General features: G+C 36.1%; 3 protein-coding genes across 5 annotated transcripts; 2 read left to right on the top strand and 1 right to left on the bottom strand.

The window, feature by feature from the left end:
- The first annotated feature begins 1,412 nt into the window (after window positions 1-1,412).
- LOC120336890 (bis(5'-adenosyl)-triphosphatase enpp4-like) lies at window positions 1,413-9,208 on the top strand. 2 transcript variants are annotated; one of them, XM_039404663.2, is made up of 6 exons: window positions 1,413-2,214; window positions 2,291-2,479; window positions 6,126-6,308; window positions 6,600-6,739; window positions 6,994-7,117; window positions 7,848-9,203. In XM_039404663.2, exons 1-6 carry the CDS (start codon window positions 1,542-1,544, stop codon window positions 8,003-8,005), a joined length of 1,467 nt encoding a protein of 488 aa, XP_039260597.2. In that variant the 5' UTR covers window positions 1,413-1,541; the 3' UTR covers window positions 8,006-9,203. The 2 variants fall into 2 exon arrangements, with proteins under 2 accessions (XP_039260597.2, XP_039260600.2); XM_039404666.2 differs by lacking the exon at window positions 2,291-2,479 and having other exon boundaries at window positions 7,848-9,208.
- Window positions 9,209-10,286: 1,078 nt separating this feature from the next.
- On the top strand, window positions 10,287-14,275 carry LOC144411642 (bis(5'-adenosyl)-triphosphatase enpp4-like). The gene is made up of 6 exons (XM_078120391.1): window positions 10,287-10,940; window positions 11,019-11,207; window positions 11,955-12,146; window positions 12,696-12,835; window positions 13,381-13,504; window positions 13,859-14,275. The coding sequence occupies exons 1-6, from the start codon at window positions 10,304-10,306 to the stop codon at window positions 14,014-14,016; spliced, it is 1,440 nt and encodes a 479-aa protein (XP_077976517.1). The 5' UTR covers window positions 10,287-10,303; the 3' UTR covers window positions 14,017-14,275.
- Window positions 14,276-14,410: 135 nt separating this feature from the next.
- Window positions 14,411-23,961, bottom strand: LOC120336888 (5-aminolevulinate synthase, non-specific, mitochondrial-like). 2 transcript variants are annotated; one of them, XM_039404660.2, is made up of 13 exons: window positions 23,804-23,961; window positions 23,292-23,477; window positions 23,137-23,195; window positions 22,682-22,773; window positions 22,371-22,470; window positions 21,871-22,073; window positions 21,589-21,755; window positions 20,061-20,245; window positions 16,253-16,432; window positions 15,973-16,137; window positions 15,271-15,539; window positions 15,020-15,171; window positions 14,411-14,941 (listed from the first exon to the last, which is right to left on the bottom strand). In XM_039404660.2, exons 2-13 carry the CDS (start codon window positions 23,435-23,437, stop codon window positions 14,725-14,727), a joined length of 1,935 nt encoding a protein of 644 aa, XP_039260594.2. In that variant the 5' UTR covers window positions 23,438-23,477; window positions 23,804-23,961; the 3' UTR covers window positions 14,411-14,724. The 2 variants fall into 2 exon arrangements, with proteins under 2 accessions (XP_039260594.2, XP_039260595.2); XM_039404661.2 differs by having other exon boundaries at window positions 23,292-23,484; window positions 23,804-23,939.
- Between the last annotated feature and the right edge of the window lie 485 nt (window positions 23,962-24,446).

The following is a 24,446-nucleotide window of genomic DNA, read 5'->3' as shown; positions in this document are numbered from 1 at the left end:
TATTTTGGCTGAATTTCTGCTGCCAATTAGGGCATTACCTCCTGTTTTATTCTACAGCAGTAGACGCGCTTTTGCATACGTTTGGGATTTCAGCGTTGCATAACATGATACTATAAAATGTGTAGCAGGTAGACGGCTTGTCGCTTTTTAATTAAATTGATCTGTATGTATCGCTAAATTTGCAACACGAGGAGCTGATCATTCGGCAATCTGATGAATAATCATTTTCGATCGCTCACGTTTATTAAACCAAATTTCGTGGCGATAGTGTTTGTGTGAGATGAATCTTAGCGCGATACATGAGACTTATCGAACTTATGGATAATTTATTTCATTTACTCCACGGAACGAATATATAACAGTTGATTGCGTGACAGTACTATAAAATGTGTAGCAGGTAGACGGCTTGTCGCTTTTTAATTAAATTGATCTGTATGTATCGCTAAATTTGCAACACGAGGAGCTGATCATTCGGCAATCTGATGAATAATCATTTTCGATCGCTCACGTTTATTAAACCAAATTTCGTGGCGATAGTGTTTGTGTGAGATGAATCTTAGCGCGATACATGAGACTTATCGAACTTATGGATAATTTATTTCATTTACTCCACGGAACGAATATTGCATTGCATTGCATAACATGATACTATAAAATGTGTAGCAGGTAGACGGCTTGTCGCTTTTTAATTAAATTGATCTGTATGTATCGCTAAATTTGCAACACGAGGAGCTGATCATTCGGCAATCTGATGAATAATCATTTTCGATCGCTCACGTTTATTAAACCAAATTTCGTGGCGATAGTGTTTGTGTGAGATGAATCTTAGCGCGATACATGAGACTTATCGAACTTATGGATAATTTATTTCATTTACTCCACGGAACGAATATATAACAGTTGATTGCGTGACAGTACTATAAAATGTGTAGCAGGTAGACGGCTTGTCGCTTTTTAATTAAATTGATCTGTATGTATCGCTAAATTTGCAACACGAGGAGCTGATCATTCGGCAATCTGATGAATAATCATTTTCGATCGCTCACGTTTATTAAACCAAATTTCGTGGCGATAGTGTTTGTGTGAGATGAATCTTAGCGCGATACATGAGACTTATCGAACTTATGGATAATTTATTTCATTTACTCCACGGAACGAATATATAACAGTTGATTGCGTGACAGTACTATAAAATGTGTAGCAGGTAGACGGCTTGTCGCTTTTTAATTAAATTGATCTGTATGTATCGCTAAATTTGCAACACGAGGAGCTGATCATTCGGCAATCTGATGAATAATCATTTTCGATCGCTCACGTTTATTAAACCAAATTTCGTGGCGATAGTGTTTGTGTGAGATGAATCTTAGCGCGATACATGAGACTTATCGAACTTATGGATAATTTATTTCATTTACTCCACGGAACGAATATATAACAGTTGATTGCGTGACAGTACCGAACGGTATAAACCGACGAGTGACGTATCAGTTATATACAATGTGATCTTTTTATAGTTGGTATACGTTTTTACAGAATTCGTAATGAATACCATGGAGAAATGCAAGGTTATGGTTGCAGTTTTGATTTATAGTCATTCAATGATATTGTGTTGGTCGCATGCTAAGTCTGCGCCAAAACTTCTTGTAATCTCTTTTGACGGCTTTCGTTGGGACTATCTTGATAAAACCGACACTCCAAATTTTGATCGAATAGCAAACAATGGTGTACGAGCAAAGTGGGTGAAAGACTCTTTTCTCACTGTTACTTTTCCGAACCATTACACAATTGCAACAGGACTACACGTGGAAAGTCACGGTATTGTCGGTAACGTGTTCTATGACCCTGTATTTGATGAAATCTTCAACATGTCTTCACCAAGATCTTTAAACGATTCAAGATTTTGGGGAGGCGAACCAGTTTGGATCACGAACGAATTACAAGGAGGTACCTCTGGAGTGTACTACTGGCCAGGTTGTGGCGCTAATATCAAAGGGATAAGACCTACACATTGCGTAAATATTGTAGATATTACAAACAGTTCATTGAATATGTGGAAACATAGAACTGATACTGTTATTGGGTGGTTATCTGATCTGGAGAATGATGTAAATCTAGCAATGTTATATTTTGGGGAGCCTGATGTAAGCGGGCATCGTTATGGACCTAACGCGCCTGAAATTGTTCAGAAAATACAGCTATGTGATGCGATAACAGGTAACTCGAGTAATATATTACTAAATAAGCTGTCTTAATATAAATTGATAATAAGCTTGCTTTATACGTTTTCTAGGTTATATTCTAAGCCAGCTTGATAAGTATGGCATTGATGAAATCAATATCATCATAACAAGTGATCATGGAATGTCTGAGATGAATAGGAAAAAATTTATAACATTAGATGATCATGTTGATATGAAGAAAATAAAGCACATAATGAACGACATTGCATCGGCGAGTATATGGCCTGATTCTAAAAAAAGTTAGTAATATAATTGTAGGGTATATGCCAACGGTGGCAAACCGCGACTCGCTGGCGTTTTTATGCGGCTCTTCTCGGAGCTCTCTAGCATTAATATTATCCGAATTGAAATTAGAGAAACTGTAGTGTAACAGTACGTTTTTGAATTGATTCAGCGGTGGAAAAAGTTTCCATCAATGATTAACACGAATTATGTTTTAGTATGAAAATCGCTGTGGCGTGGAATTTTAAATCAGTCAAGCGACAAATCTTACGTCACAATGGTCAAATGTATGCTGCTGTGTTGGCGGCATTACAAATTTATTGCGGTTAGTCTCAGTCTCACTCGCGATATGTCAAGTAAGAAGCAAACACGTCTATGAAAACAGAGTTGTTAAGTCAGAATGGGAAGAAGAATACACATTCACTAGTCAAGAAAATAAACCCTTTGCCTAATCTTTCATAAGCTGCTCAAAATAGAGCCGGCAATGTTGAATGGCATCATGAAACGAATCACAAAAACTCGTACGAGACTACCCTCGTAAATCAGCTGTGTGAAAAAGACAGCAGAAATTTGTGCTATCATTTGGCAAGAAATCCGGTGCATCAACTGAAGCTAGTTTTATTATATTATGGAATATTGATCGTTGCAAACACCAGGCAATACTCTGACTGTATTTTATGAAAAAAAATTATCGCGGATGTCGTCGCAGTCAATAGCCCAAGCGCCGGTTTCGCGTTGCCCAAATTATTATCAATGTAACAGTTACAATGCAAAATGATTTAATGAGCTAATTGTGCGGCTGTCACATATTTCCGACTTGCCTAATGCGGCTCTTATACTAAAAAAATTGCCCATCCCTGGTATATGCCATTCTTCTTATAAATTTACCAATTTTATACCGACTCTATTCAAACCAAAGTGACTATAACCCAAGTGGAGACAAAGAGTGCAATGATGCATATCGGACGCCGGTATCGTGCGGTTTCGATAGTTATTTTATTATCTCGTGTGAGTTATGCAAAACTCATATCTCACGAACCTTATATTATATTCAGACAAGTTTTATATTGTTTGAGAGACAATCTAGCTAGGAGACTAATTGAAATTATGAGGTGTAGATAAAATGTCGCGACTATCGTACAAAAAGCGTGATATTTTATCGAAAAGCTTTTGAATTAAATAAAAAAAACTTCGATTTGTTCTTGTTTTAACCGAATATGATATCGACAAATTTGCAGAGGTTAAAACTAGCTTTCGAATGGTACCATTAGATTGAATTAATCGTGCACCCATAAAATTGTATAAGCTGTTTTATTGTGAAACGTCATTAACCTCATTGAAGCAGGTATTATTTGAACTGGTATTGTGCTACCTGTTCACACCATGCCGAACGTTTAAAGCCTGCGTTTTACATTAATCATTTCAGAAGCTGATGAAACGCCCGAATTTTCTCGGGAAAATTTTTCTTGATTTAACGAGCTGTTGCAACAGTTGTTTTAAAAATTGTAGAATGTAAACGATCTCATGGCTAGCGCATTGTGCGGCCTAATCAATTTCATCGAAGCGTACAGTTTGTACATTATAACGTACAAAATTTAAATACCAGACCAGATTTAAAAACCGACTGGTGTTACAGCTCTTATTTTGGCAGGATATTTTGATTCTTTTGCGTAGGAAAATGTAAAATATTTACAAGGTGATCAAGCGACCCCATCATGTCTTCCACGTCATCGTTATAAAATTGTGATTTTAATGATATCCAACAGTGAAAAATTAGCCTTGATGTTTCCGACGGAATCCTATAAAGACACGAGGTTTAAATTGATGGTTTGTTTCTATGGAAAGTGTCAATCCCACTGAATGCCCACAATCGTTACTAACTCTTTTTCGGTCTTACACACATGATAAAAATTTGAAAATTGATAGTTTTACCCAATATTTATGCCAACCAACCAAAAAAGCAATCGTGTTTTTGTGCGAAGTAGAAACTATATTTCGCGCCAATAATAATACTAGTTACTTTTCTGACAGATGAAGTGGACTGCTTGAAATATGATTTCCCATCTTGCCGCAATGTCGCTTTTAAAATCTTGAAACGTTTTCTCAATAAAAGGTTAAATATTCACGCAAAAGAGGAGAAAAATAAAATTATTAAAAAACAGTATGCTAGTAAAACTGCAGCAAGAGCTCAATAGATAATATATTATTAATACACGCCAGGTTGTTTGAATGGGTTGTTTGAAACAACTCGACTCAAGTAATAGGTCAGGCCTGCCCAACCTTTTTCGTCTCGCGGGCCACTTTCACGTCACGAAATCGGTCACGGGCCGCAAACGTTTGTACTAAACATTAATACCAGATAAGTTCTGATTTCGGTGTAGGTAATTATATAATACATAAAAGGCGAGTTTATTAAAATAAAATCAATCAAATTAATAAAATTGCTTTGTAGTTACTGGGTAGAGCTGGCAAATTATTCGAATATCAAGTCGAATATTAGAATAGCAGTTTACTATTCGAATATCTGGTAAACGGGTCGTGGACATAACACTCGATGGCGACTGAATCAAAGAATCAATCATTACACAACATACTTGCGGTTTTTTGACGACCACGCAAAAAACACACAAATCACGTCAAAATTGAGTGATATATTCGCGTTAAAGTGTTTTTATTTATTCATTTTCAGTAGCCACGATACTGCTTTAATGTTTCAATGAGCATAATGTGCGCCAATGTTGCAGCAATATCAAGTTTTAGTGGGCCGTTTCGTAAAATTTGAAACATCAATACAAGTATTTAATGAAGTAACATAACGAATATTTCTGAATGAATAGTCCGATATATACTGATTTGTGACTAATAAGTAGCAATGCCATTACGTCAATTTCATCAGAATTATCGATACTGTAGTGACGTAGTGACGAAATTTCCAAAATCTCATTCAACGCGAACCCAAGAGTCCGGGGACCAGTACCCAAGATATTGTTGACTTTTTATTTTCGGTTGGCGATAAAGACAATCAAAGCCGACACGAGAGAAAGCAATCAGAAGGAAATTAATTTGCTAACTTAGGCTCCAAGTTCATTCCTATAATTGCGCTCAGCGTTCGTCCCCAATGATCGCACAATATCTTTCGAGTTCATCGAACAGAACGCACAGTTTTGTGAGAAATAAAAAAAAGCTGACTTGATATCCACCAGGGTGCAAGACTTGACACATACGTAATAATAAGAACCGGCATTTGAACGTAGATAGATGGCAGGAATAATTACACGAAAATCACGAAAGATACCAATGTATAGTAAAATGTATGTAAAAATACATAGTAAAAATTTTAAAACGTTCGCTTACAAACTTTATAGGGCGGGCCGCAAAAAAAACGTTCGGCGGGCCGGGGGTTGGGCAGCCTTGTAATAGGTGATGGCTGATGGTTTTGCTACAGTCGCTTGGTCGATTAATGTGATTTCAGACCCGATGACTCGAAAACCGTTTAACTCGATCTTTCAATTCGCAAATATCAAATGACTCTTTCGAAACAGATATCCCCAAAGTTTGGTAGGTTTGGACCAAGTAGATTATTTTCAAGCGAGATTATACATCGGCTGGAGTGGAAAGTTCATTTCTCTGTTGCAACCCCGATTGTATTTAAAACATTTTTAGATATCACTGAAGAATTGTTCAAGAATCTTTCAGCTATCGATCCAGTCCATTATAAAGTATGGCTAAAAAAGGACATTCCACCCGAGTATCATTATTCAAATAACAGACGGATTTCTTCAATTTTCATGCAAGCCAATGAAGGTTGGGGTATCAGAGAAAACTGGAATGATCCACGATACAAAAGTAGGTAATAGGAGAATTGCGATAGTCTTAGGATGTGAGAACTCATCTTAGGGTTTAATTATTTTAGTTTTTTAAAAGTACATTTGTTTACGGCTCGATGTGGCCTTTCCAATCAATTACACCCTGAGCCCAAGTGACGAGCATGGTCGACACTATTATGTGTTTATTTCTCAATTTCGTGAGATAATTAACAATATCCTATTGGCAATTTTAAAATTTGAATAGGCCTATGAGGCTATATCTATAATTTTTTTTATATAATTCGAAATTATCAAAATGTTTTATTGACAGTGGGACGACATGGATACAATAATTCGTTGATGAATATGCATGTTTTCTTCCTTGCGACGGGTCCGTCCTTCAAAGAGGGATTTTTGTCTGAACCTTTTGAACTCATCGATATATATTCTTTGATGTGTTACATTTTAGAAGTGGGTTATTTCTTGTATTAATTCGTTAACTCTCAACAATAACTGATTTCAGTCATACACAGATGTTTGATCGGTCATCCGTCTGTCCTCGCAGACATTTAAATATTGTAAACTCGAATACTACTGTCACAAACATCGTCTATTTAAAATGGATTGTATTCAAGTATTTCATTGGATAAATAAATTGCCAAGCCAACATTTTCAGTTGATAGCTATTTAGAAGACGTGATAATTGTGTATACGTTTATTACCAGATTAAACCAGCACCCAATAATGGATCATTTGATGCAGTTAGACAACTACTGAGAGATGAACGTCCAATGAATTATGAAGATTATAACAGCAAGATGTTCCGAGTGAATATTTCTATATGGGAAGGTATGGATTAAAAATTCTGAATCCGAAAGTAAAATTTGAATCAGGATATAAGAATTTTAGTCAAATATGCCAAAATATATAGACACAAAGATCGAAGTATAAATTGTACCTTTGCTGGGCAGCGGCCACCAGGTTTGCCGAAAGAATCAGCGGACAAGCCCTCCGACAGGTAGTGGTTGCGCGATTAAATTTAGAGTGAGATATTGGACCACACAGATCACAAAAAAAAATGAATTATGACAGGGTTCATCAAACTACGCATGTTTTGCGTACACGTGCATTTTGCGCTAAAAGTACTGTAATCCCTCGCGTACTGCTCCAATTTCACAAGTTTTGTGATGCTAAATGCGGATATTCTTGACAGCAATGTTTTACTCAGGATCGTTGTATAGATCTAGAAATCTTGTATATTTGTTTTGCTATGATGTTCTCGATCTATATTCTGCGATATAGATAGAGTTCAATATTCAAGTCTTTAGAAATGTAGAATTTACGCTATATTTCTGAAAAAAATTGAATGGAATTCCCTATTTATGTGAATCGTGAATTTATTCAATTGCATTGACAAAAATATTTGTCCGGCCCGTTTCAACACAGTTTGAGTCATACCTGGCCCACGGTGAAAAAAGTTTGGTGACCCCTGAATTATGACGACGCGATGGGTTTGTCTTGTTTGTTGAAGCAATTGAAGGAGGTAAAAAATATTATCAATGTTTACTTTTAATTTAAGGAATATGTATTGGAGTCATCTGCAACGCAACAATGTTAATTTATCTTTTGAAACGCATGAAGAAAGGGTATTTAAAGCTTCCTGTAATGCCGAATTCCAATCGTATCCATGTCGATAAGAAAATTACGGAGAGAACATTATGGGACAACCGCATATAATCTATTACACAACGTGGAAGGTTGCGAGATTAATAACAATCGTCGTTGACGGATGCTTGCTTCGTTCTTGAACTCTGTTCACAAAAGAATATCTGATAGGGAAGCGACAAAAAACTAAAAGGCCACTTGTGAAAAACAGACAGAAAACCTCAATTCTGCTACCATTACATTGAAGGTGGTCAACTTTTCAGCATCATTCAATGGTGGAAAATTTCTATTAGCTGATAACTTTCTCAAATAGAGAACAAGTGGGCGAAATAAAGAGCCGTCTAGATCCGGCTCGAACCGACAGATATTTTAGCTCATGTATAAACAGAGCAAACGAAATATTACCACAACATAATAAATCCTAATCCACATCGATCAAAGCCTACAAGCTCGATGGTCCGGCCGTCACTTCCTTAGTCTTACAACACCTTTGTTCTACAATCAACAGAATCTGCACCAAGTGTACATATAAATCATTTTACTAAATTATTGTTATTGTTGTGAAAATCGCTTTACTCCGACTGATCGATTTCAAATTTCATGTACTAAAAATAGGAATTGTATTTCTTTCTACTTCTATGCTGCAAGATGTCAATCTCGGCGAGTGAATTTATCCAACAGAGCTCTCATGGAACAAAGTCGATAGTAAAGCTGCACATTGGGCAGAATAAGAGTTAATTTATAAAGGCTGGGTTAAGTTTGTGACGATATTTCATCATTTTTTTGAATGAGAAACTTGACGAAATTATGTTTGATGGTGAAGAAATTACAAAAACCTTGTTTAACATTATTTTATCAAGGCGTTGTGCATGTATAACAATTATTATATAAGTATATTAATAAATTTTTTACACAAACACATGGACTTCTTTTTGAAGAAAAAATACCGGACCACTCGCCAATATTTTTCGCATTGTTTGTTTTTGGTTGCACACTAATGTGTTGGAGGGTGTGACAGACTGCGCTTCCAAATCAAGACGCTATTTGTTTAATCCATCATCGCAATATAGCGTTTGCTGCAATCCCAGGCCCTAATACGAAAAGAATAGTTTATTTATGTATCCCCACTTTTGAATAAAAATTGTCTTTTATATACTTTTTTTCTTTGCTATTGGTGCACGGCTTAAATTTTTCCTGCCCAACCTCAGTCGAGGTTTTTGCCCTATTCCAGAAGGCTCCATTTTGTGCGTTGTTTGTGCTTATAGTTCCTATATTGTGTGATTTGGAATTTTTGAATTAAAGTTTTCATTGTACTAGAAATTTCAAATTTATTTTTGTATCACGGCACGCTTTTTATAGGACATCTGGTACACAATTTCACGTAACATCAGGTAGGATACAATTCTTTTGGCTGAAATTTCGCGACCATAGGTTACCCTTTGTATCTCCACGATTGGAGCATTATCTCCTGTTTCATTCAGATTCAAATATTTATTTCGTCGTGCATGAAATATTGTAACGACGCAATTAAATAAATATAAAAACGAGAATATCGGTCAGAGACCGGAGACTTATCGATCGAAAGTTAGGGGATCCCCCAAAACAGCGCTCTTACTCCATAGTGACAACTTGTGTCCCATCACTAATTAATTAATAACTCGCTAATTATACGACATAATTCATCCAAAATCAATTGGCTTCTGGTACGACATATGATGAATGCACATGCAAAATCTGGAGCAGATTCAATCTTGCTTTCGTGAGATATCGCGTGCATCTAACTAACAGACAGACAGACAAATACCTATCAACATACTTACCAATTAAAATCGATAAGTAACAAACATAAAAAAAAAATTATAATTAGAATATATCATCATGACTAGCTAATAAATGAATCCAATTTAGAAAACATAAATTAAATATGGTAAGAGTCTACAGTACACTCTTCTATACAGCATTAGATGTTTGTGATTTCAGCTTTGTATAACATATATACTGCAGCAGGTAGACTGTCTGTCGCTTTTTCAATTAATCTGTATGTAACGCTAAATTTGCAACTCGAGAGGCTGATCATTCGACAATCTAATCAATAATTTTTTTTCGATCAGTCAAGTTTATTAAGCTTAATTTTGTGGTGGTAGTGTTTGTGAGAGACGAAACTTAGTGCAATACATGAGACGGTACTGCGTCGAACTTATGGATAATTTATTTCATTCACTCCACGGTACGAATATATAACAGTTGATTGCGTGACAGTGCCGAACGGTATAAACCGACGCGTGACTTATCAGTCATAAGCAGTGTAATATTTTTATGGTTTACGTTCTTGCAGAATTCGTAATAAATACCATGGAGAAGTGCAAGGTTATGGTTGCAATTTTGATTTCAATGACATTGCGTCGGTCGCAAGCTAAGTCTACGCCGAAACTCCTTGTAATCTCTTTTGATGGCTTTCGTTGGGACTATCTTGATAAAACCGACACTTCAAATTTCGATTGGATAGCAAACAATGGTGTACGAGCAAAGTGGGTGAAAGACTCTTTTCTCACTGTAACTTTTCCGAATCATTACACAATTGCAACAGGACTACACGTTGAAAGTCATGGTATTGTCGGTAACGTGTTTTATGACCCTGTGTTTGACGAAATCTTCAACATGTCTTCACCAAGATCTTTGAACGATTCCAGATTTTGGGGAGGCGAACCAGTTTGGGTCACGAACGAAATACAAGGAGGTAACTCTGGAGTGTACTACTGGCCAGGTTGTGGCGCTAATATCACAGGGATAAAACCTACACATTGCGTAAATTTTGTCGATACTACGAACACTTCAATGGATGTGTGGAAACATAGAACTGATACCGTTATTGAGTGGTTATCTGATCTGGAGAATGATGTAAATCTAGCAATGTTATACTTTGCGGAGCCTGATGTAAGTGGGCATCATTATGGGCCTAACGCGCCTGAAATTGCTCAGAAAGTACAGCTATGTGATGCGATAACAGGTAAGTCGAGTAATATATTACTGATTAATTAAGCTGCCTTGATATAAAATGATAATAAGATTGTCTTATGTTTTCTAGGTTATATTCTAGGCCAGCTTGGTAAATATGGCATTGACGGAATCAATATCATCATAACAAGTGATCATGGGATGTCTGAGATGAATACAAAAAAATTTATAACATTAGATGATCATGTTGATATGGGGCAAATAAAGCACATAATGAACAACATTGCATCGGCGAGTATATGGCCTAATTCTGAAAAAAGTTAGTACTATAACGGTAGGGTATGCCATTCTTCTTATATATATATTCTTATATATACCAATTTTGTACCGGCTCTGTTCCAACTGTCCACCCGCTCATGCTTGCGTTGTCCTCGTGACTTCACATTGATTTACCTTTAGGAAAGTCAGTACCGTGTTTCCCCGAAAAGAAGACAGTGTCTTATTTCAATTTTCTTTCGAAAAATTACACTAGTATATATAGGGGATCTAAAGCCCTATCGGAACGTTTGCATTCACGTGTTATTAGGTTGACACACGTTTAATAGAGTGTAACAGCACTCTGAACTAGTCAGAAGTCAATAAGCACACAATGTATTGTAATGCCAAATTTTCGTATATATATTGTAAAGTTGCATAATCGAATTGAATCCAAATACAGATATATCTTTAATCTTTTATTACAGTTATACAGTCGAATCCAAAGCAGTACGACATCACAAGAACATAAAAAAGCACGCTTTGCACAAAGCACGTTATGCTCAAAGAAAACAACGATGAGTCGATGACTAATAGTTTTACAACATTCGCTTGATCAATATCCGACGACTTGAGAACCGTCCAACTCAATCTCATAATTCGCAAATATCAAACTATTCTGAAACAGATCCCCAAATTTAGATTGGTTTGAGCTAAGTAGATTAGTTTCAAGAGAGATTAAACACCGACTGGACTAGAACGTTTATTTCCTCGTTGCAACCCTGGTTGTACTTAAAAATTATTACTTTAGATATTACTGAAGAAGTGTTCAAGAATCTTTCAACTATCGATCCAGTTCATTATAAAGTATGGCTCAAAAAGGACATCCCACCCGAGTATCATTATTCTAATAACAGACGGATTTCTCCAATTTTCATGCAAGCCAATGAAGGCTGGGGAATCAGAGAGAACTGGAATGATCCGCGATACGAACGTAATCGAGGTAAGTAATAGGAAGAATACGATATCATTTTGTTGTGAGAACTTATCTTAGGGTTGGATTATTACTTATCGATCTTGATCGGTAAGTATGTTGAGAGGTATTTGTCTGTCTGTCTGTTAGATGCACGCGATATCTCACGAAAGCGAGGTTGAACCTGCTCCAAATGTTGCATGTGCATTCATCATATCTCGGACCAGAAGCCTATTGATTTTGGATGAATTATGTCGTATAATTAGCAAGTCATTAATTAATTGTGATGGGACACGCGGTGTCACTATAGAGTCATGAATCGAAACCGCAGTTTCGATCGATAAGTCTTCGGCCTCCGACCGATATTCTCGTTTAGTTTTTTGAAAGTGCGGTAGTTTAATGTTCGACGTGGCCTTCACCATCAGTTACTTTGTAGGCCTAGGTGACATGCATGGTCGACACTATTATGTTTTCATTTCTCTATTTCGTAGGATAATCAATAATCCCATTTGAAATTTATGAATATGAATATATATATTTTTTATCTAATTTGCAATTACCAAAATGTTTTATTGGCAGTGGGAGTACATGGATACAATAATTCGTTGATGAATATGCATGCTTTCTTCCTTGCGACGGGCCCGTCCTTTAAAAGGGGATTTTTGTCTGAACCTTTTCAACTCATCGATATATATCCCTTAATGTGTTACATTTTGGAAGTGAGTTATTACTTATCGATTTTATTCGGTAAGTATGTTGATAGGTATTTGTCTGTCTGTCTGTCTGTTAGATGAACGCGATATCTCACGAAAGCGAGATTGAATCTGCTCCAGATTTCGCATGTACATTCTTCATATGTCGGACCAGAAGTCTATTGATTTTGGATGAATTATTTCGTATAATTATCGAGTTATTAATTAATTAGTGATGGGACACAAGGTGTCACTATGGAGTAAGAGCGCTGTTTTGGGGGATCCCCTAACTTTCGATGATAAGTCATCCGTCCTGACCGATATTCTCGTTTCTTGTATTAATTCGTTAAACTCCGAGCAAATACTGATTTAGGTCACACACTGCTGTTTGATCAGTCATCCGTCTGTCCCTCTAAAACATTTAAATAATCTAAACCCAAATATTACTGTCACAAACATCATCTATTTAAAATGGATTCAACCATTTCATTGTATAAATAAATTGTAAAGCCAACATTTCCATTTAATAGCTGTTTAGAAGACGTGATAACTGTGCATACGTTTATTACCAGATTATACCAGCACCCAATAATGGATCATTTGATGCAGTTAGACAGCTACTGAGAGAAGAACGTCCAATGAATTGTGAAGATTATAACAGCAAAATGTTCCTAGTGAATATTTCTATATGGGAAGGTATGAATTAAAAATTCTGAATCCGAAAGTAAAATTTAGTTCAGGACATAAGAAGAGCCGATGCCAAAATATATAGACACGAAGATCGCGGTATCAATTGTATCTCAGCTGGGCAGCGGTCACCGAGTTTGCCGAAATAATCGGCGGTTAAGACGTCAGTTGGGTAGTGGTTGCAAAATCAAATTTAGGGTGAAATATCGGACCACATTGGTATCAGAAAAAAAAAAGATGAAAATAGTATAAAAGTATTAGCCTTGTAACTACGCGATATATCTCTAAATACCAAATTTTGAATTTGTCTTGAAGCAATTGAAGGAAGTAAGAATTATTATCGATATTTACTTTTAATTTAAGGAATATGTATTGGAGTCATCTGCAACGCAATAATGTTAATTCATCTCTTGAAACGCATGAAGAAAGGATATTTGAAGCTTCCTGCAATGCCGAATTCCACTCGGAGCCATGACGATAAGAAGATTACGGAGAGAACATTACTGACCAACCGCGTATAATCTTTACACAACGTAGAAGGTTGCGTCACTGCCCATACTTCCCACGTTTTTCATAATCACCTCAAATACTGTGAAGCTGATGAGAAGAGTGATCAATACAATCCGATAACAACAAAGTAAATTGCCATGTCGTAATCCAAATAACTGAACTGATTACCATAAACGCAAGCAGGTACTCCCGACCGGCACTATCCGCACTGCAAAGGCAATCCCCAGTGAAAATTTGAAAATATCGTTCATGCAAATCTACACATATTCAATCACTGGTCGTTTTTCAATACGCAGTCGGGAGTCGATTGTAAATGTTTCCAGAATTTACAGACCTGCATTCAATAGAGTCAAATCTCATCTGTAATTGCTATTTTCCCGTTGTCCTTGTTATCACAACAATACATCAGCAAATGTTCATTTTATTGCATTTGTACCATCAATATAACATTATAATATCAACATCCAAACATTGAATATTTTGTAGCAGTAACGACACTCTCAGCGAGAACAGACTTAAAACTTTTATAGAGATTTAAAACGAACTGGCATTACAATACTGTATGAGAAGAATGATCCAGGCGAATGCATTAAGTAAAAGCGAGTGTGATTTCGAAGTTTTTACGATGGCTATAAGTAATATTGTTATTTCATTATATTAGTAAATAATCAGAATGATCGAGTAATTAGAAAAAAAAGCTGAAATCACCAACAGAAATCTCATGCCGTAATAGTTGGCGGCTCTTTGGTGGGTCCCATTGAGGGAACGGGGGTTCCACATCCGTGTGGTACGGTGATCAACTTTGGGCGAGTGCGCGCTGAAAGCAGCTCGAATTGGACAGGCTTCTGGCAGTACAAACACGTCTCCGTCTGGTGGGCTGGTTGATCCCCCAGACCGACCTCACGCCAAGCTTTGGCCAGACTGGACACGAAATACCTACAACAGAGACACAGTTAGTTAGCATTTAGGAAGTATTCAAGATATACTACGAGGAATACCAGAGTTTTTACTCACTGCATCAAAGAAACCGTGTGACCAGGGGTAGCCGCAACTCTCAACATCTCTTCTCCGCGTGGCACCGTCGGATAATTGATGGCTTGGACGTAGATGCCATACTTTTGTAACAAGATGTCACACAGTTGAGTGTTCTTCTCGGGATCACTAACCTTAAAAATGATGGAAATAATGTTACAATGTACTGTATTTACAGCTAATATAGTCTAGTATTGTTTATTCATTTACTATTATAAGTTAAGTTAACTTACTCTGACAGGAATGATATGGGACGGGCAATGAACAATCGGTAGTCCCTCAGCAATCAGCATCCTACGCATGAGAGCGACATTTCGTTGGTGCCTTGAGCGTAGACGAACGCCAACATCAGATTTTAGTAATCTCACAGCGGTGATTGCACCGGCAAGATTCATAGGAGGTAGGGCAGTAGTGAAGATGAACCCAGCAGCATAACTTCGTACCATATCAACCAGAGCACTTGTGCTGGCAATATAACCGCCAACATTTCCAAAAGCCTTCCCTGAAAAAAAAATAACACAATAAAATATTACTGAGAATAGAATACCTTTGAGCTGCCTCGTGGGATAGAAACAGAGGCGTGCAATTGCTCTGCAGGCTGCACATTCCCACCAGACGGAGAAGCGTTTGTACTACCAGAAAGACGGAGGCGTGAAGTCACTCTGCGCGGACAACCTTCCCATACAATTCTCAATTACTCCAACGAAAATGAAGAAAATTTATTCAACTCTAATTTCTGCTTGTGCATGATTGTACTCAAAAGTTTCAGAAATCTAGGACACTTTGCAAAAGGATACGAGTCACATAGTATCATATCAAGGTATACAATACGAAAGCTCAACTGCAGAGAAAATACATCAAAATATTCCTAAATGCACATTATCAATAACCCTGAACGGATTCATGACCACAAAACATAGATGGACCTAACTTACCAAGTGTTCCCGTAACAATGTCAATCTGATCCATGAGACCGTCTCGATCGCCGATGCCACCACCTCTCTCTCCGTACAATCCTACTGCATGAACTTCATCCACAAAAGTAATAGCCCCATACTTATGCGCCACGTCGCACAATTCCTTCAATGGACAGACAGCGCCTGAAAGACAAGGGACAATTTCATTAGTTTAATTGAAAAAGCTGACTGGTTGTCCCTACGATTATCCCAATTCCAACAACGAAATGTCATTTACCTAATATATGATAAAACTTACCATCCATGGAATGTACGGTTTCAAAAGCAACAATTTTTGGTGTGGCCGGATCCGCCTTGCTCAATAGCTCCTCCAAGTGTTCAGGATCATTATGCCTAAATATGTATTTCGGTGCTCCACTGTTACGTATCCCTTGAATCATCGATGCATGGTTTCCAGCGTCAGAATAAAACTCGCAACCTTTTGATAAAAAAATAATAAGCTTGAAAAAAAATTATTTCTATAATTTCAGAACTGGATAAATACCGCTATTATGTGCTGTGTACACTGTCGTCCAGTAAAGTTAACCAAAATCAGAAGACTAATCGTAAGCAGTATAAACACTTGTTACGCGACTGGTTCCGGCGAATCGGACCATGACCCTGATTCATATGTTAACAAATAAGTTGTATGTTCTCTGCGTATAGAGAAAGAGTCGTTCAAAATACAATATTTTATTTGACCCCAATGACTATGTACTCGCATTGCGAAAGTTCACAATAAACAGTGCCGATCATTGTACACAGGAAGGATTCCTTATTTGCGGTTAGGATGCACGAACGCAAAACAAACTATATAAAACATTTGATTTAAAATTGAGCAAAAATTTTCGACATATAACTTGTTATAGAAACAAATTAAATGCAATTAACAACGCATTTTCATCCTAAATAACTACTTTTTTTTTAAAAAACCCTCCGCTTCGGCTCTGTTTTATATATCTATCGGTACTTACAGTAATTTAACTCGCAGAGCAAGTTTACATTTTTTCAGATTGCATAACTTTTATAAAAACAAGGCCCGAGGCAAAATAAACGAACGTAAATTGTGATTCATGTTCAATATTGCGTTGTAATTTATGTAAGCGCTTAACAAAACCAGGTATATTGAATATTGTTCGTCATGTGAAATTAAACGACGTTACGTTGAAAGCTGTCATTATACGAAACCGTAGCGCAATCGAAAAAAACGGCTTTTACAACTATCACGAGGTTCCGTACAAGTGAACAAAAGATAAAAAACCCGAGCGAAAATTCTAAAAAGATTTGTTGAAAAAGGCAGAGAATCAGACAAAACCGACAGATACCATGTGAGAGGAAAGGATGCCACCAGGGATGACGTAATCAATCGACACGTTAGTATAAAATGAATGACAAAAATGATCGATCAAATGGTAAACACTTCAAATCTTTCTGCAAGTCATGAAACCGTATCTTCAGGCTTTGTCCTCGCGACGAATCAACAACGTAGTACCAGGTAAACACCACCCATTATGTCGTATTTACCCAGTTTATTTGTCATTTGAGTCGCAAGTAACCGAATTAACGAAATTCGTTGGACTTCTAAAACTTGCAAATAACGCAAAAAAAAAATTTGACTACACATTGCAAAAAATAAAAATACCATATATTATTATTGTCAACAATAGATGCCTATAGTATAGAAAACTATTACATTAAAGTGGGGGTATTCCAAACGTATTGAGCATTTTAACGAGGTTGCTGATTTTCTTAAATTTAGACAAAAGATGACAAGAATTTATCCGGACGATCGCTTACTTAAGAACACAGCTGTCATTTTCAAACAATTTACAAAAACACGTGGGTATTGAAAGGGTCCTGTTACCAGTAAACATAATTGTGTACTTCTTTCGGTTACCCAAAATGCCATTTATTTGTTATTTGTATCGGCAAAATCATCTCTGCGTAAAATATAAATAAGCAAACAGGCGCCAGGTGGTGATGTCAATATAATTCTCATCGCATCAGGTGTCAAATATCGGGCTTGTTAATCGGGGAAATCATTACTACTTGGAAAGGGTGCGAAAAGTTGCTCGCAAAACGTAGCGGAGTAAAAATATCACCCTTTAAGACATTCGATCTCGAAACCGAGCTTATGATTTTAATTCTACTTCACGGAATGTTAAGTAGTTCCAAAATCAGAACTTCACTAAAATGATTTAATAAGAACCAGTGAATATTTTAAATTTATGATAAAGACCCTGTGGAACGTCGGTAGAACATACAACAGTGCAATCTTATCTACGGCCGGCGACTGGTCGCATACAACTAGGCACTCTAAAAATCATTGCCTATGCCAAAAGTTCGGTCTTAGGAAAACGCAACTGCAGTCTATTCAAAATCTGCAGAGCGTGTTCATGTTTGCATTACGAGAAATATCAGCGTGACGGTGCATATTTACGTTGGCTTACGGATAAAGTAAGATTTACTCTGAATTTAAAAGGGTAGTTTTGGCAAATATTTCAAATCTTTTGGTATTTAATGGAGCATAACGTACTAAAACACGGTCATAAGTGACTTACGTGGAATTTTTTTAAATAAAGCGGTAATAATACGGAAATAGAATAATAAACCACTTGTCTCAATAAACATACAGCCTCGTGATAATATAATAAGCACTGAGGTCATAATTTAACGTGTAAAAGTCGAATATTTTGAGAACAAAGGTGAGAATCTACATTTAGTAACACACTAAGATCGACTGAGGAGGTACAAAAGGTCCATAAATTAACAAAGCATACTACTCAGTTGTTTAGTGCGTTATGATAAATGAACGGACTGTTAAGTAATATGAGGCGTGTATGAACAATATTCATACTCAACTTAACATCCACGCGATGATACACATTTCAAATAAGCATGACGAGATTTGCACGATAGCATGACGAATGCAGTTATCAGAAATACAGTTTGATATAAACTATTATCTAAAACGTTTGCGTCACCGTTGGTATTACTAATCTAATCCTGTAGAATGCACATTATGATTATCAAATATATGAATAGATTAGCAGAAAGGTGATATGTGGAACAACACGCGATATAAAATAGCAAAATGTGGGTACCGGTAAGTATGATCAAATGATGATCAAAGTATGATCAAGTTACGACGAAACTCTAAACAAATGCTATTAATGAACGTGTTAAAAGTTCATATAATTCAAAAATATATTTTTCTATGCAAATTTCGACGTGTAATATGATTTCGTTGTAAAACAAGCCCCGTTATTTGAAACCATAATCAATGACGAAGCACAATTCTAGAAAATAATATTTTCGGATTTGGACATGCCCCAGGCAAAAACTAACAATTAGGTACTATCTGACAGTAACCAACAATTATCGTATAATTTATCACCTATCAGTGATTATATTAGTAATGGACGATATTTATGAAGCTATTTTGGATGCGGTTTACATACAAAGCATAAGTAAATCAATAAATTTTCTAAATATCTTCGCAAGATCTAAGCGGTGGGCAGTCGCTTATATAAGCAAATCAATATCATTCTTTCAGATACTGCTATAAATGACCTTACCTTTACCCTAGATCGAATTTTAAAATAGGTAATTTTCCAAACCTAAATAATCGTACGAGCGTGACAACAATAATGCAACTTGATGCCGACATGCATTCCGAAGCTTCTCACGCGAATTCAGGCATCAGAATTGGTAGTTGACATATATATGGGTGGCTCATTCAGTCGCGTCAAAAAACCTCAACTTTCAGCGAATAAAAACTGGTTTAAAGCTAGCATGTAAAAAATGTCGAGTTTTTATACAGTGGACGTATATTTAAACACTGAATGTTGTTCGATAATAAATGGCCGTCATATTGAAAATGACGCTCGATGAACGATGATCGATCAATTCAATCCGTCGAGAATCGAGGCCGAACAGTTCACATCCGAGTAAAACAACATCCGAGTAAAAACAATTTTCAAAATATAGCCGATAATTGAAGAACGTTAAAATTTCATACGCCAAGCCCATGATACGAATTTACCAATATGTGAACTCGCACTTACCAGGTATCATTTTGGCCAAGGTGAAAAGAGTCGAATCATTTGCGACAAAGCATGACGAAAATAAGAGTGCGGATTGTTTGTTGTGTAAATCCGCTAGCTCTCGTTCCAACGTTCCGTGCAGAGATGAAGTACCAGCAATGTTGCGGGTTCCACCTGCTCCTGCACCATACTTGCGAAGCGTTTCTCTGAAAATAAACGAATTGGGTTATACCAAAAGACAAATAACAGTGAATAAATCGTTGGCAGTCAACGGATCACAACTTCGCAATATCTATATTATAAGTGTAACAATAACAACAACAATAATATTTAAAAATAAACTTGTTAAATTGTTGAGGAGTTGTCTTTTCTTAAGGCGATAACACAGTGGAACACAACGTCAAAATCTATTGATCTTCCTGACGTGATGCATGCAATTAGCAAACGCCATTGTTGTTCACGGAGTACAATTCAGTGTGTCGGAATAGACTTTTATAAAAATTCACTCAAAATAAGAATCACACAACATAAATAAGCAAAACGATTCTAAACTCAATCGGTGTGCGCGGAACCGCATAAACAAAAGTAAAAGATGTTTTCTTTATCGCTATATAGACTCTTAAAGTCAAGTTAGGAAACACTTACTGATAAAAACAATTATATTAACAAGAAGCTAGTCTCACTCCTTTAGCAAATTAACGAAATTATATTAACGCATCTACGTCATTTTACATTATTGTTTGAATGGAAAAATTGCCGAGATGATTTGTAAAATTATCGATTACTTTCTCACGACAGGAATTGCAAGTTTGGAATGTCGGAAAGTAATGCCGCATATTGTGGAGATATAAACCAAAAGCTATGTGATTGTTTGATAAAAATAGCCGGCGGGCGTACTACCACAATAAAGCCAGGTCATACTGATACGTAAAACTAAATTATCAAAAGGATTATGGCAAACTAAGAATGTAATCTTGGTAGCAAGTAAGAAAATCAATAAATTATAAGGTTTCTCAATACCTGAACTGTTAATAATTTTATACAAATGAACAAGAGCAATATGTTCAGAATTAACTTTTATTTAGGAATCAGAAACTGTATTACCAAATTAAATCTGGTAACACTAAGTTAAAGTAAATAGTAACAAAAGTGCTTGTTATCAGAACTACTGATGAATTGATTACTCACTAGATTTGCTGTTTGTGCGGAAGTGGAAGTGAAATATAATTCCTGATCAACAGAGGTTAATTATATTTAAATCCTATGTTCAGTTTAGGAATTTACAACTCGCACAAAACTATTAATGTGTGAATTTAATGTTCAATTGACCAGAACCACTCCAATCCAAAAACGAGTTACGGTAAATATTTCAGCAGCATATTTGTGCCATCCCAGAGAATTTCACAAGTAGCAATCAAAATCCGATATCATAACAGGTATATTTACACACAGTCAGATATACATGGAAATCATTATTTTATCATGAAAAATTTCCATTTATAAATAATTGCACAAAAATGTTACTGGAAATCCAGTTAATACTGCTTACCCAATAGCTGCTTTAACCTGAGGATGACGACTCATTCCCAAGTAGTCATTGCTACACCAAACAGAGATGCGCCGAGGTTCTTCTCCATCACCAGTTTCACCGAACATTGCCTGTGAACTACCGCTATAATCCTCAGCATACGGAAATGTATCAGCACGCCTGTTCACCTGTAAAATTGAAAAAATTAGATTGCAGAATTCTGTATTTTATGTAAATTAAATTCGGATTTTTTGGTACTTGTTTGGGAAGCAAAAATAGGAATTATAATCGGGAAAATAATACCTTTTTAAACACCCGGTATGAATGATCCTCCTTTTTCTCTTGAATTTTTTTCTCCATAAACAGATCATAATTGAAACTCGGGCCATCGGACACAGGATTGACAGTTTCCCGTGGCATGGCATCAGCTGGTGGCACAGCAACAGCAGCATCTTGGATGGCACCAAGAACTTGATTGGGCAGATCCTGAGGCCCATCCTCTCTTACTGAAACAAAAACAAATATTATTACAAAATCCAAACAAGTAATCCTCATTATATCAATAACAAAAATGGAAAAAAATTTGAACTTAAGAAAAATGAAACTTAAATTTAAGACAAGGTAGAAATTAGTTCAAATACAGCACAGAAAATCATGCGAACAATAAAAATATTTAAAAATCAGTGAAAGCATAGATCAAGAAACATTTTGTATTATAAGAGTATAAAATTTTGAAGCCTTATTTTATAAAAAATTATATCAATATGATACCCAATCTATTTTCCAATAAATCTGACACCCACCTTCCATTACATCATTATACTCTATCTTCTCTTTTTCAACTGCATCCAATAGATCAACCTTCAGTTGTCCACGACAAACAGACGAAGCAGGAATATCTTCCTACAGACAAAAGACAATATAAGTCGAGATGAATGCTGCCTTCCCACTACTGACTATTATTCCAAGTACAAAAGTAACAATAGTCTTAATATTCGTTATAAACAAATCACACCAGACCAGAAGTCTAAAAAATCGTTACAGATGCTGTACATCAAGCATCCAATATTTAATTTCACAAAACAAATTGTGCTATTATAATACTTTAACATACCTGCATTCGTACACTTGCTTGTTTTGCCAATCCTTGATTTCCAGTTGATCCCAAAAATGGGCATTGAGTTACCAATTTCTCACTGCCATGAGCTTCAATAATAACACAATAAATCAATACATATGATCAAATAAAACACCTCTTTTGAGGGTGAAATTGCTCAAAATGAATTTAAACAAAATTTAAAGTCGCCAATGTTAAAAAATGGTATTTTAGAAATTGAGACAGTAGATATACTGGATGACAGCTTTTGATTTGATTCATACAATGTAGCTCAATACCTACTACACCTAAATTTCATGTGTCATCCAGAAAAAAATGTAATCAGTGAAGAACTTTATTTATTTTATACAAGTTTCAAGTCTCAATAAACGCTCTAAAGCTCAATTAGTATTCAGATTAAATAGGTCTATGTATCTAATTTATTATTATAATAGTAATATGAAAAAATATACCTTCGACAAGGTAGGGCTTTCCAGCATCTTTTCCATCATTTGATGAGGTAGAATGCATTCTGAAAAAAAAAATAAGCATATATCAGTATATAAACATATTACCACACCATGAAAATACTGAGTATCTGCATACAAATTCAACTCTCAGACTTTACCTTGCACTCATCACTGAAGAGTAACGAGCCATATACTCAGTCATGACTGGACATTTATCCGCATAAATGGCTAGAGAGTTCCCAGCACGTTGTAGAAAGGTGGTTGGTACTTTTTTCAGAAATGGACATTTCACTAAAGTCTCCATGTTTATGACTTGTTTTGCTGTTATACCTTTACAGTTAAATCTGAGAAAAATAAATTGAAAATTAGGTCTCCTGGTCTTTGTAGACTATGTTTGGAGCAGACAGGATTTTCATATTTATCAGGGAATATTTGATGGGAAACGTATTGAGACCATGATGAATATATAAGAACTTTATAAAATAATATCTAAAACATGTCTTCCACTCAGGTTATCAATCCAATTTCGGCATTCTGAAAAAAAGAAATGTACAAAACATAACTATAACTTAGGCTAACTGTTTAACAGTTAACATTGGCTGCAAAAAAGATAAGTTGTTTCATAACATAACTCAACTATTAAATGAACAGAACATAAATTTACCCTTACCTCAGATAGTAGGAAGCGGATGATGGAAAAGGTCAACTTCAAAAATCAAACGAGCTTGCGATTCTGTGACACATTCAAGGCTGCCCTACACTGAGAGCGAACTAACCTTCAGGGCGAATCATGATCAGCTTATATACGGAAGGCGAAATCGTACGCTATGCTCCGATGATTTTTGAGCGAACAGCATTACCAGAATCGAAGAAGAACACCGACGAGCCCTTTTAAAGCCTCAAGGCAGTGGTTTCCAAACTATATTCGTCGATAAGAATTAACTTTTTTTCTTGAAAAAAATACTAGTACAAGGTTAATTCAACTGCAGACAGAATCAGGAGAGAAATCAAAACCGTCGGTAAGGTTTTTAAAACGTACATAATTGAAAACATGACATAAAATGATCAAATAAGCTCTTGTACCGCAATGATGAATATCTTCTCTATTGTTGTAGTAATTTTGATAAAGTTTACTTTTCTTTCCAACGCGCCTTTGGGAAAAGTTTGAGAACCATTGGCTTCCTCTGGTATTCAGTGGACAAAAACTAAATGCTCAATACGATTTCAATGCTTCACGATCAACGACACAGTGAAGGTTTTAAATTTAATCTTTTCCTTTATACCAACATTATGACGAGCAATGGCAGTTCGTC

The sequence above is a fragment of the Styela clava genome, chromosome 2 (assembly GCF_964204865.1).
Source record: "Styela clava chromosome 2, kaStyClav1.hap1.2, whole genome shotgun sequence".
NCBI lineage: Eukaryota > Metazoa > Chordata > Ascidiacea > Stolidobranchia > Styelidae > Styela > Styela clava.
This window is presented reverse-complemented; position numbering and strand designations above follow the sequence as displayed.

Excerpts from the sequence above, each read along its gene's own strand:
- LOC120336890 (XM_039404663.2), top strand. The coding sequence starts at position 1,542 with ATGAATACCATGGAGAAATGCAAGGTTATGGTTGCAGTTTTGATTTAT. Across the intron at positions 2,215-2,290 it reads GCTATGTGATGCGATAACAG|GTTATATTCTAAGCCAGCTT; the intron begins GTAACTCGAGTA and ends TACGTTTTCTAG. Across the intron at positions 7,118-7,847 it reads GAATATTTCTATATGGGAAG|GAATATGTATTGGAGTCATC; the intron begins GTATGGATTAAA and ends TTTTAATTTAAG.
- LOC144411642 (XM_078120391.1), top strand. The coding sequence starts at position 10,304 with ATGGTTGCAATTTTGATTTCAATGACATTGCGTCGGTCGCAAGCTAAG. Across the intron at positions 12,147-12,695 it reads GCGATACGAACGTAATCGAG|TGGGAGTACATGGATACAAT; the intron begins GTAAGTAATAGG and ends TTTTATTGGCAG. Across the intron at positions 13,505-13,858 it reads GAATATTTCTATATGGGAAG|GAATATGTATTGGAGTCATC; the intron begins GTATGAATTAAA and ends TTTTAATTTAAG.
- LOC120336888 (XM_039404660.2), bottom strand. The coding sequence starts at position 23,437 with ATGGAGACTTTAGTGAAATGTCCATTTCTGAAAAAAGTACCAACCACC. Across the intron at positions 21,756-21,870 it reads CATACCGGGTGTTTAAAAAG|GTGAACAGGCGTGCTGATAC; the intron begins GTATTATTTTCC and ends TCAATTTTACAG. Across the intron at positions 16,138-16,252 it reads AACCGTACATTCCATGGATG|GCGCTGTCTGTCCATTGAAG; the intron begins GTAAGTTTTATC and ends CTTGTCTTTCAG.